The sequence below is a fragment of the Perca flavescens genome, chromosome 16 (assembly GCF_004354835.1).
Source record: "Perca flavescens isolate YP-PL-M2 chromosome 16, PFLA_1.0, whole genome shotgun sequence".
Classification (NCBI taxonomy): Eukaryota; Metazoa; Chordata; class Actinopteri; order Perciformes; family Percidae; genus Perca; species Perca flavescens.
Genome location: NC_041346.1, coordinates 15054716 through 15066918, shown reverse-complemented (window position 1 = coordinate 15066918; position 12203 = coordinate 15054716). Strand labels below are relative to the sequence as shown.

Genomic DNA, 12203 nt, shown 5'->3' with positions numbered 1-12203 from the left:
ATAAATCTACTATGAAATCTACCACGCCAAACAGTTACATTTTCTTAACTTGCAAAATAATTTTTTTCAAGTTAATTTAATAATTTTTTTTTCCAGAAATAAGATCCCAGGGGGACCACTGGAAGGGGAGAGACATCGCCTCTCTAAAGTGCAGATTACACAGTACCCAACTATTCAACAGGGGGGTGGGGGTCTTAAGGGGGTTGTATATTTTCCCTCGCAGTGACTGGGGCCCCCTGATGTGCTAGCACGTAGTCTGCAGCCTTCTGGGACCGTTCATAAGGTCCTCCAGCCCTCAAGGGACTCCTCCACTCCTCTTATGAATGGAAAAAATGAGATCAAACCCTAACACACATGACACTGTGCATTCCATATAATGTCTGTTTGTTCCAATGATATTTATGGTGAACACTGCCCTCACACTGTGGTTAAGTTAAAACCATAAGCCAGGAGAACAGACGCGATCAGTCTCACATACAATCCTCATCCGAGTTACGTACAGCCAGAACAAATTAATCAGGAAAGAGAAGGAAGTTGGAAGAAAAGGGCACTCTTTTATTCTGTATGCACAGGAGGCTTCTGCTACAAGGGTCAAGGTCATCACTTTGGTAACAGACTTAGAACCTCTTTTCCAATAAGGAATTGCAAAGTTAAACAAAAGCAACCCAAACCACTTGGGGTTTTTAATGAAACATTGCCATACTCAGGAGACCAAACGGTATACAAATGGGTCAACTGAGGGACAGCAAGTCATTATGATATGGGAAACACAAGCTAGAAACTGCGGGCATAACTGAAGATAACTAGAAAAACCAACAGCCCTCTCCGTAAAATGAGGTTATCTAAAACTAAAAAAACATGTCTTTGGCTTTTGCAAGCAACTTCAGAGCCCTCAAAGGTTGAAACCTTACGGTCATACTACTTATCATGGTCCAGCATGACCAGTTACGTAAAGCAATCCTTTCTTACATTCTGTAGGTAATACACAACTAATATGTCAATTGGGCTAGCAATTGCTTAACTATAGGACGATGTAAAGTCAACATGACTTGAAATTTTGCTTAAATATAGTAGTATTTGAATGTACCAAAGACCCCCATATTGACATCCTCTCATCTAAAAACATTTTCTGAGACGTGACTGCGCTAGGTGACTGCTTGCTAGATCCTTTCCCATTAAGCTGGCAGCTCAGAACTATGCCACTGATGCATAAGTAGACCACTGTGTCATGTGATGCTGTGCCCAAAAAGACAGACCAGAAAAGCGGTGGTAGTTTCTGCAGATACTGTGCAAGTCAAACACGTTAATCAACTCCATCCTCATTACTTATGTGAACTCAGTGGCCCATGTATTGGATTTAGGACCATATTTATGTGAACAGCTTGCTGCCACAGACAGTAAATCATATGGCCGTAAATAAAGCATACAGATCAGCTTGTTTGATTCAGCTACTGTCCCACTAAAACATTAAAGTTGGCAGGTTGAATGATCTATAAGACTCTGAATATGGGGCAACAGTTGCAGCAACACAAACAGCGGTTCTACTTAGCTTATAACAAGACAATGTCAAGTACAGCAGTCCATGCTGAGATGTTCTCCTTTCAGATTGGAACAAGATGAGGAGGCTATAGTGGCCACATCATCACCAAGAGTGTGAAGCTGCAGCCTTAAAATCTGAGAATCATCTGAAGCTGGTGTCAGTACACCATAGTAGAGTTACTTGGTTCTGGTTCCAATTAGTCTTACTGTGGTTTTATTATCAGAGGAAGGAAAGAAACCAAATTAAGTTGAAATATTTTTTGAGCAGATTAAGGCTGCCAACAATGTACTGTTAAATAGCATAATGTACTTTGTGAGTCTCTTTAAATAAATAAATAAATGCATAAGTTAACTGTTTTCACTTAAGATTTGAGTGCTCACATTAGTTGATTCTAAGGCATTATGACGTATGACATCAATAATGCTGCAATGTTATACCATTTTGCAATAAATACTTTGGCATGGTAGGCAGGCCTCTTCCATTGAATAAAATTATTCCTGCATAAGATTATTCTTATAGTCAAAACATTTTGCTATACCATTATTATACAGTGGCCATTTAGAGTGGCTTTGTTCAGTCATTCATTGCCATTTGTTGGAGGCAGGCAAAAAAAAACTGTTGTGCAGCAGCTGCAGTAAAAAGCTACAGTCACTATAAGCCATGCCAGGCAATTACAGTATATAAACACGAATTATGGTTTTGACTAGGAACCACGCTAAGAAAATGTTCCCACCGGTTAACAAACCCGCAACACCACCTGTGTTACCGATTACACTGCAAATGCAACATGGTTGTGCCTGGACTCTCCGATACTCAGGTCGAGCTTTTGCTGCTCATTTTGGCATCCGCTGGGTTGACACAGGAGGCGGGAGCACCGCAAAGCACTGGCTTGCCTTCGGCACCCATGTTAACCATAGATTTGTGTAGATATGAGGTTAACCTATTGGGCTGTTCAAACAGCCGCGTGGAGCTCCTATCTCATCTATTTTCTCCGTAAGTGAACCTGGCAAGAAAACTCACTGATAATCAACGATTTAAATATATTACATTTTATATAAAATGATGGGATTCTGCACTTTTGCTTTTCACACCAAGTCCAACGCCATCGTCTCGTCAGGCGAAGAGTGAAATCTGACTCCTGCGACTCTGTGCTGCAGACAGTTTCACCGGGCTACTGATATGAATATATGAACAACATGGGTTTTCTATCTACAAAAAATAGCAAAACAACAGTCTGGGCGGTTGGCAAGAAATGTAATCGGTATATGCCCGACCACTGTGTAACACCGCTACCGACTAGTGCAGCAAGCCTAGTTTTGACCCAACTGATGCCTCAAGTCTTCCTTAAAAAAAAAGAAAAAAAAGAAATGTACTATTATACAAGATAACTTTATCCAAGATTCACAAATCAGTCCTGCACTTTTTTAAAGCCAAGTCAGTATAAGAATTAACAAGATCATTTTAGCTCACTTAACAACTAAAATAATTAATTATTAAAGTACATTTGTGCCAAAGAATGTAACACAGCATTGACTCTGAAAGGTATTGGAACAAAAATGAGTGCATCCACAAGCCTTACCCTAACCCTTTTAGCTTCTGACAAGATTATAAACAGACAGTAAAGAAATCTTTGCTGTAACTCTACTCTGCTAACCTTTGCTTTGGGACAAAGAAAAGAAGTAGTTTATGGGAAGCTACATAATTAAAATTGACTGATCAGTAAGAAAACACAGAAAACAAGAGAAATGAGGAGCAGTGACGCAAAAGGAATAAACACATGTGGCCCCATTCAAGTTAAGGTCAATATAAGAAGATGTTAGGCAGGGCTCCACACTAACTTTTTGCCTTGGTTGCACAGGTGCACCTAACTTTTTTTATTTAGGTGCACCAGCACAAAATTTAGGTGCACCCAAATATTTCCTCGCATCGCCATAACGCTGAATGGCGATCACGATATATAGCTCCGTATTTTTTTACAAAGTGGGCTAAATGTTCAGTTTTAAGTCAAAGCCACTTTTCACAAGCTCTTTTATTAATACAGATTGTGATTAAAATAAAATGCAAAGACAGGGTTTCGTTTACCAGTTTGAAAATATACACCTGCAACACATGTAAATGAAAGTTATCTAAAATAAATAGCCTAGGATATCTATCTATCTATCTATCTATCTATCTATATCTATATATTAGGGCTGACAAAATTAACGCGTTAATTTTTGTGTTAATTTTTTAATATTTAACTCGTTAAAAAAAATTAATGAAATTAACGCAGCTGTGTTTGTTTACTTCATGTGGCGGCTGAGAAACGTAATATGTCTACATAACAGCAGGCGGCGCTACTCTGTATTGTTGCCCAAGTAATGAAAACCGGCAGCTGATTGGACGAACGCGTCACATGGGTTTGTTTTCTCCGGAAATCCAAAGCCAGACTGTCATGGCGGCCGTTCAGAATACAATCTCATATTGTACTAAGATAGTTCACTGAAACATGTTTCTGAAAACATTTCAAGCGAGAAATAGGCCGTGCAGTTGCTGAATCTGTCTTCATTTCAGAAGATTTTCGTCAGATTTTGAGAGACTAGTCACCTCATTCCGCTCGCCATTTCCGGGTGAGTCCCGACTGCCCTGCCGCCGACTGAACATAGGCTCGTTGGAGATGAACTGCGCCTCGCCTGTAAAGTAGACGAGAGCAGGCGACAGCAGCCGGGGACGGTGACAAAAATCTGTTCTCAAGTCAGACAGTTTCTAGCTGTTTCCAGCAGCCTTCAGCAGGACTAAGCCAAAAAGAACGACCGAAAGACCGAGGGAGTGCGATGGACTGAAGCATATGCTAGGCTACTCAGAGAGTTTCGGCTGACTCATTAGCGGCGTTACACCCGTCTTGTGTAGGCTATGAAATGTCTGTATCGTCACTGCGCTGCATTTTTATGAACTATGATCCAGCAGGCTCCGTCTTACACGCTATTACTCAACCAACTGAAGTTAGTTGCATTTAATAACTTCACACTTCCTTAACAGAGAGTTACCAGCAGAAACACTGGTACCAATACAGGTTTTCGCAGAGGAGAGATCCAAACACAGGCACGGCTTTCCAGAAGGAATGGGTCATGTAACGCACCATTAAACCATATCGATATAAACGACCTTGCTTCGTTAGTGGAGAGGCAGCGGATGCGAGGATATTAGGTGCACCGGTGCGACCTAGGAAAAATCTTAGTTGCACCCTTACAAATTTTGGTCGCATTTGCAACCAAATTGGTCGCACTCTCGAGCCCTGATGTTAGGGAACAGATTGGGCCTCTGCTCTATTACATAACTGCTTTACTTACTCGGTACTACCATTATTCTGAAATAGTCAAGGGGGATGAACAGGATGAGGGATCAGCTGCGTGTGTGTTTAAAACTGTGTAAAGTGAACGTAATAACACTGTTGATGTTAACAGAAGTGAGGACCTTGTCTGTTCATTACTTACAGTCACCAAAAGCATTGGTGTTAAATTACAGGCATGAATTCATCACCTCTCTATCTTTCAGATAAAAAACACCAGTACCAACCAGATGTTCTGCTTGTCAGGGACTTATCAGATGAAACTAATGGAAGATATTTAAATAATAAAAAGCCTTCACACGCAGTGGACACCTAGTCTAAAGAATTTGGAGGTGCACGATCGTGCAGAGCCAACACACTTAACAAGACCGGAGGCGAAATTACATCACTTTTGGTGCACACGTTGAGCATACAAAAAGTTTAATAATATTAACCCTTACCTGCAACCTCCACAATGTCCCCAGGGATAATGTCCCTGGCCTTGATTCTCTGGACACTTTTCCTGTCCTGGCGGTACACCTTCCCTATCTCTGGCTCATACTCCTTAAGTGCTTCAATGGCATTTTCTGCATTTCGCTCCTGAACAGTGGAAATAGGAAGAAAAAAAAAAAAAAAAAGTTAAAAACAAGTTAATTTCACACAAACCGAGTGGTCCCTGGCAACTGGATCAAACAGAATATGGAAACAAACGACATCATAGATATGCTGTTGCAGTTGAGCACCATTATTCAAAATGGACTGATAAGTGTCTAATCTTTACATAAGCAAAGCAACAAATAAAAAAATAAACCAGGTGCACATGACGACTAGTCTAGGATAGACAGCAGAGTAGACATATGTAACACTGGGACATGTTGTAATAGGCTAGAATAATTGAAAACAAAGCTTTTTCCTCAGTCACATGGATTTCTTTTCACATGTGGAACTATTCACCTTAGTTACCCTAACAATGGGGATGTTCTATACAAAACATATGTGAAAGTGCCATCATTTTAAGACTATAATGACATTCTTACTTAGTTTGTCCAAATGTTCTCTTATTGTTTGCTCAGTTTCTTCCTGATCAGTCTTCACTTGCACTTTTCCGTTAGTGCTGACTTGTCTGACAGACTGCTCTCAGACTGGACAGTTTTTGTCGCAGCTCCCAGCCTGGCTGGCAGGGAGGCAGCACTCAATGAGACATCCCCAGGACATTAAGGTATTTTGTGAGAAATAGAAACAGGGGCACCGTCGTTAAAATGGCTGCCAGTAAAGGTGAGTGTTTACAAGGTTAAAGGAAGCTACAAAAAGCATACAAAACATCAGAGAAAAACTTCCTTCAGTTCTAAACAGGTAGGGGTCTACCAATAACAAAAACAGAAGATACAGCCTCCCCCAGCTCTACATGAATCACTGATGCTTTGTTTACATAAACAAAGTCAAACAACCAGCCACTTAGTGCAACAACTCCCCATGTACACAAGACTCAGCAGGACCTTCAATGAGCGTTTCATTTACAAAACAATCCAGCACAGACCCAACCGACCTGCCAGGTATCTTGTTTGATCTATTGTGGTGTTACTAACAATCACAGAGATTGTTCTTCAATTGAGTTCATTAGACATTTATCCAAGGGCACTTGCACAAGCAAAAACAGACTTTTGATCTATGACAAGAGTAAGAAAAATAGCCTCTCTCAAGACCTACAGCCACTGATATTCCACACTGACCTCAAGGGAGAAGTTTGTCTCATTTGTAGACCTAGAGAAAGGGCTCGTGAGCGGGAGTGGTATATTCAGGGGACAGAGCTACGGTAGAGACCGAGTAGTAGAGAGGAAGTGACATGGGAATCAAAAGAAGAATGGGAAACACTGTTCAAGAATGCAATAAAAACCGACAACCACCGAGTCAAAATGCTTATGTTATCATTAATTAGCTTGTTCCTTTTTCAAAACTGCGTCACAAGTTATAGGAGCTTAGCTGGGAGCATCATGAAGACAGCTAGCTAGCCCTTCAGCTGTCAGAGTCAGCGTGAACTTTATAAATTAACTTCTCATAACCTTATTCTAATAGGTTTGCCAATAACCCGCTAATAAAGTAGTGACCGCGCAGTTTGGCGTAGTTAGCAATGCTGCTGCATGCTGGTTAACCATCCTACTCCGTTGTGACAGCTATGCTGGGAGCTTCATGCAGACAGCTAGCCATTCAGCTGTGACAAAGCCAGTGACTTCATATCTTAACTTCTAATAGCAGTATTCCCATTAACATGACAATCTGCAGTTAGTTAGTGCTGACCAATAAGCAACCAACATGAACATGCACAATGAAAACATGGCAAAAGACTGCCTGAAATGCGATATTTCAGTCGGCTCTGTTGCAGATTCTCATCCACTGCCGTTACATTTTACACAAGCACAGTGCGCTAGCTTGGCTAATTGCGAACTGTGACACTCAAACAAAAGCTGTATGTATAAATTCTAATTGTTTATCTTAGTTTGCCACGTATCTTAAAATGACCTAATTCTTGTAAACTTAGCTGCTGGCTGAGACAAACCAACCCATCCTCTTCTCCTTCAGCAGTAAATCAGAGGACAGGATAAATGACTGATACTGACTGATGTCTGTGACAAATAAATCTCTTGAAACATTTTTTTCAAACTTCACTCAGTATTTTGATTTCAGGATATTATTTAATTGATTTAATATTTTTTGATTGTTTCCAGTGAGACAATTAGTTGATATAGTATTGCGGTTGTAAATGTTACTATAGCTGCTCTACAAACATCATTTAGTCTAGTTATATTTAAAATGATCAATTATTAAAGACAACCAGGCTGACATAGGAAATGTATAGCTAATAAGTACACTTCAAAATGTCATCATATTGTCATCCCATAGGTTATCGTACGTCGCAGATATTCCTTAATATCGTGCAAGCCTAGTTAGCATGGTGGTTAAGATAGATAAATGTTGTATTACAGGGTTCTCTGTTGATTTGTGCTTGTTGTCGATGTGTTCGTGGTTGAAAATGAATGAATCAATGTAAAAAAAAAAAAAATGACGTAGTTGCCCCTTCTCTATCCACAGATAATATGTCGGGGTTCCCCTACTTGTTCCCCAGATATCGTATAAATCTGTTTGGGACATGCAAGGTCTTTCTTTAGGCCTTTAAAGTAGGTGTGTGTGTGAAACAAGCAAGAATCTACTGAAAAATCTAAAGGGATGTAGATTTCAATTACGGTCTGTTTAAATATTCTTACATAAACTTTAAAAACAACAACAACAGAGACAAACAGGATTACATCAAACAACTGAAAATGTCTAAAAGTAGCTATTACCTAATACTAGGTAATAAAAGTCAAGTAATATGGCTACTTAAGAGATGTCATTCAATAATTTAATTAATTAGCTTGACAGATGTGTTATTTAATGCCTTATTGTTAATGTCAATTATATCTGCCCTGAACCATTTTGGGGGTGCACTGATCTAACAATACCATCCACAAGCAGGTGCAAGGTGTCCGTGTACATATCTATTATAACTGACTCCAGGGTAATAATATGCTGTATTCTGGGCAATTCTGAATTTGATCGAAAAGGTGTCAGTAAAAAAACAACAACAGAGTATTAGATTTTCTGTGTGTCCAGATGAGTGCCTCCATCTAGGACTGTGCTGCCTTTGCTTCCTGCCTATAATTATGTTGACAAATCAATACTGCTTCTCAGAGGAACGGATAGCATAATCCTGGGAGAAAGCCAATACTCTGCTGGCATATATACACACAAATAGAGGCATAAAAATTCCTCTTTGCAAGCGCAGTTAAAAACATGTGCATTTCTGGCTTCTTTCACTCTTGAACAGGGCTCAACAGTAACAGTTGGCAACCAGATTGGCAACCAGATTGAGTCAATTGGTGACCATTTTGTGGCCTCTGAAGAAAAAAAAAAATTCTGGAAATTTTTTTTTTACAGTGTGCCTACTACTTGGTGCACATCTCAATAACACTAGCTAAGTAGATACATACAGTGGGGGAAATAAGTATTTGACCCCTTGCTGATTTTGCAGGTTTGCCCACTTACAAAGAATGCAAAAATCTACAATTGTAATCATATGTACATTCTAACAGTGAAAGACAGAATCCCAAAGAAAATTCCAGAAAATCACATATGAATTTATTAAAATTGATAACCATCTGATGAGGAAAAACAAGTATTTGACCCCCTGGACAAACAGCAAGTATTCTGGCTCCTACAAGCCAGTTAGTCTTTCTTTAAGACACAGCCCCAATCCGAACCAATTATCTACATCAAATACATCTGCCTCACCTCGTTACCTGTATAAAAGACACCTGTCAACACCCAAACAACCAGCATCCAACATCACCACCATGGGCAAGACCAAAGAGCTTTCTACGGACATCAGGGACAAGATTGTTGATCTGCACAAGGCTGGGATGGGCTACAAGAGAATCGGAAAGCAACTTGGAGAGAAAAGATCAACTGTCGGTGCAGTTATCAGGAAATTGAAGAAGCACCACACCACCGCCAACCTCCCTCGGTCTGGGCCTCCACACAAGATCTTGCCTCGTGGGGTGTCCCTGATCATGCGAACGGTGAGGAATCATCCCAAAACCACAAGGGGGGAACTGATGAATCAACTGAAGGCAGCTGGGACCACAGTTACAAAAGAAACGGTTGGTAACGCACTACGCCGTCATGGATTGAAATCCTGCAACGCACGCAAGGTCCCCCTGCTCAAGAAGAAACATGTACAGGCTCGCATGAAGTTCGCCATTCACCACCTGGACGACTCAGAAGAGGCCTGGAAAAAGGTGATGTGGTCAGATGAGACCAAAATAGAACTCAACTCGTCGTGTTTGGAGGGCAAAGAACACCGAGTACAACCCAAAGAACACCATCCCCACCGTCAAGCATGGTGGTGGCAACATCATGCTTTGGGGGTGCTTTTCAGCCAAGGGGACGGGACAACTCCATCGTATTGAGGGGAGGATGGACGGGGCCATGTATCGTGGAATTCTGGACCGACATCTCCTTCCCTCAGTGAGAGAGCTGAAGATGGGTCGAGGATGGGTGTTTCAGCACGACAACGACCCTAAGCACACCGCCAAAGCAACAAAAGAGTGGCTGAAGAAGAAGCACATCAAGGTTCTGGAGTGGCCTAGCCAGTCTCCAGACCTGAATCCGATTGAAAATCTTTGGAGGGAGCTTAAAATTCGAGTTGCCGAGCGACAACCTCGGAACCTGAATGATTTGGAGGCTATCTGCAGGGAGGAGTGGGCCAACATCCCTGCCGAAATGTGCACAAACCTTGTCACCAACTATAAAAACCGTTTGACATCTGTGCTGGCCAATAATGGCTTTTCTACAAAATATGAACATGCTGTTTGTCCAGGGGGTCAAATACTTGTTTTTCCTCATCAGATGGTTATCAATTTTAATAAATTCATATGATGTGATTTTCTGGAATTTTCTTTGGGATTCTGTCTTTCACTGTTAGAATGTACATATGATGTAGATTTTTGCATTCTTTGTAAGTGGGCAAACCTGCAAAATCAGCAAGGGGTCAAATACTTATTTCCCCCACTGTATGTCACACACACACAGACAGACAGAGAGAGAGAAAGAAAACAAATACGAGTTTGATGGATTTAGGATGCTTAAAGTACTGATTATTTACATGGAGTCTTGTGGATTCAGGATGCTTAAAGTATTGATTATTTACATGGAGTCTGGTGGGTTTAGCGACACAAGCCTCAGCAATTCAATATATATATATAATTTGCTTACATTTTAAATACATACAGTGTTGATTTAATGGTGAAGTGTTAATTGTCTTAACCTTTTAGAGCTATACCTTTTTAAAACCTATTTAAGACCTTTCTGCTTACCAGAAACAGCTATGAAGTAGCTAGCGCTAAACACGCCAGACTCCATTTAAAAAAATAGTACTTTTAGCGAGCATAGAGACAACATATATTTTCACATGTAAATCGGTAAACTATGTTTTTATTTCAACCAACACTAGAGTTTTGATGGTGGGAAAAGTGTAGAGAAGCCCAAAAACGGCTTTTCATAGCTTTATTTGGTTTCTGTCGACTTTGAATGAAGTGTGTTTTACGATGCTTAAAGTACTGATTATTTACATGGAGTCTGGTGGGTTCAGCGACGTGAGCCTGTTTTAACATTGAATCATTAAGTGTCTTAACCCTTCAGAGATGTACCTTTTTAAAACCTATTTAAGACCTTTATGTTTACCAGAAACAGCTATGAAGAAGCTAGCGCTAAACCCACAAGGCTCCATTCAAAAAATAGTACTTTTAGCATGAATAGAGCAAACACATTTTCACATGTAACTCGGTAACCTATGTGTTTATTTCAACCAACACTAGAGTTGTGATGGTTGGAAAAGTGTAGAGAAGACCAAAAACGGCTTTTTATAGTTTTATTTCGTTTCTGTCGACTTTTAGGGGCTGTCCACACGGAAACGTTTGGGCCGACCGTCCAGACAAATCCTGCAAACGCACTGCCTGAAAACTCACTTTTTTGAAACCAGGTCTCAGGGTGAAAAAATCCGAAAACTGCTCTCATTTGGCTTCGTATGGACGGTGAATACGGATCCGTATCGATGATGTCATCGCCACACCCCTCTTTTACACCCTCTCCCATGGCCGCTGACGCACACGAATGCGGGGAAGCTAAGCGAGCATGTCCCATCTCCGTGGTCAAACCACCACACTATATCTAAATACTATGTCTCTGCTCCCTGACCCTTCCCTCTGGATTCTACACAAGATATATTGCTAACGTTATGTAGCCAACGTTAACCATCGCTAAAGTAGCTGACTGCTCCAGCAGCGAAGTAACCATTGACGTAACCTTAACGTTAGCTGCTATGGCTATCTGTTTATAAAGTGGAAGTAGACAACTTATCAACTAGCTAGCTAATCTGTCTGCTTATCAACTCCTTGAACGGATTATAGTAACTTTTACCACGGCTTATTGTAGAAAGGCTACTGCAAGAAAAATGTATAGATTATTAAAAAGACATTCATGGATCATTGATGTTTGTTTGACTCTGCCGATGTTAGAGCTAGCGAACGTTAGCGCGCTAAAGTTAGCTCGCTGCTAGCGCGCTGCAATCATGCAAAATAAAAAGCAATCCAACAGCACATTATACAACGTAAACAAAGACATTTTCTTGCAGCGGCCTTTATAAAATGAGCAGTGGTGAAAGTTATTATAGTCCACGGATGTATTAAGAGAAAATTATATTCTAGCTAGTCATGTTATGATGGGAAGTGGAAGTGACCATGCTCTTCTTCTCCGTTTTTTGGT

General features: G+C 40.6%; 1 protein-coding gene across 2 annotated transcripts in view; it reads right to left on the bottom strand.

The window, feature by feature from the left end:
* Positions 1 to 12203, bottom strand: part of atp2a2b (ATPase sarcoplasmic/endoplasmic reticulum Ca2+ transporting 2b) — a 37360-nt gene that overhangs the window by 19164 nt on the left and 5993 nt on the right. For both annotated transcript variants that reach the window (XM_028601918.1, XM_028601917.1), the window contains exon 5: positions 5309 to 5447. In XM_028601918.1, coding sequence (XP_028457719.1) covers positions 5309 to 5447 — 139 coding nt within the window. The remainder of the gene's footprint in view (positions 1 to 5308; positions 5448 to 12203) is intronic.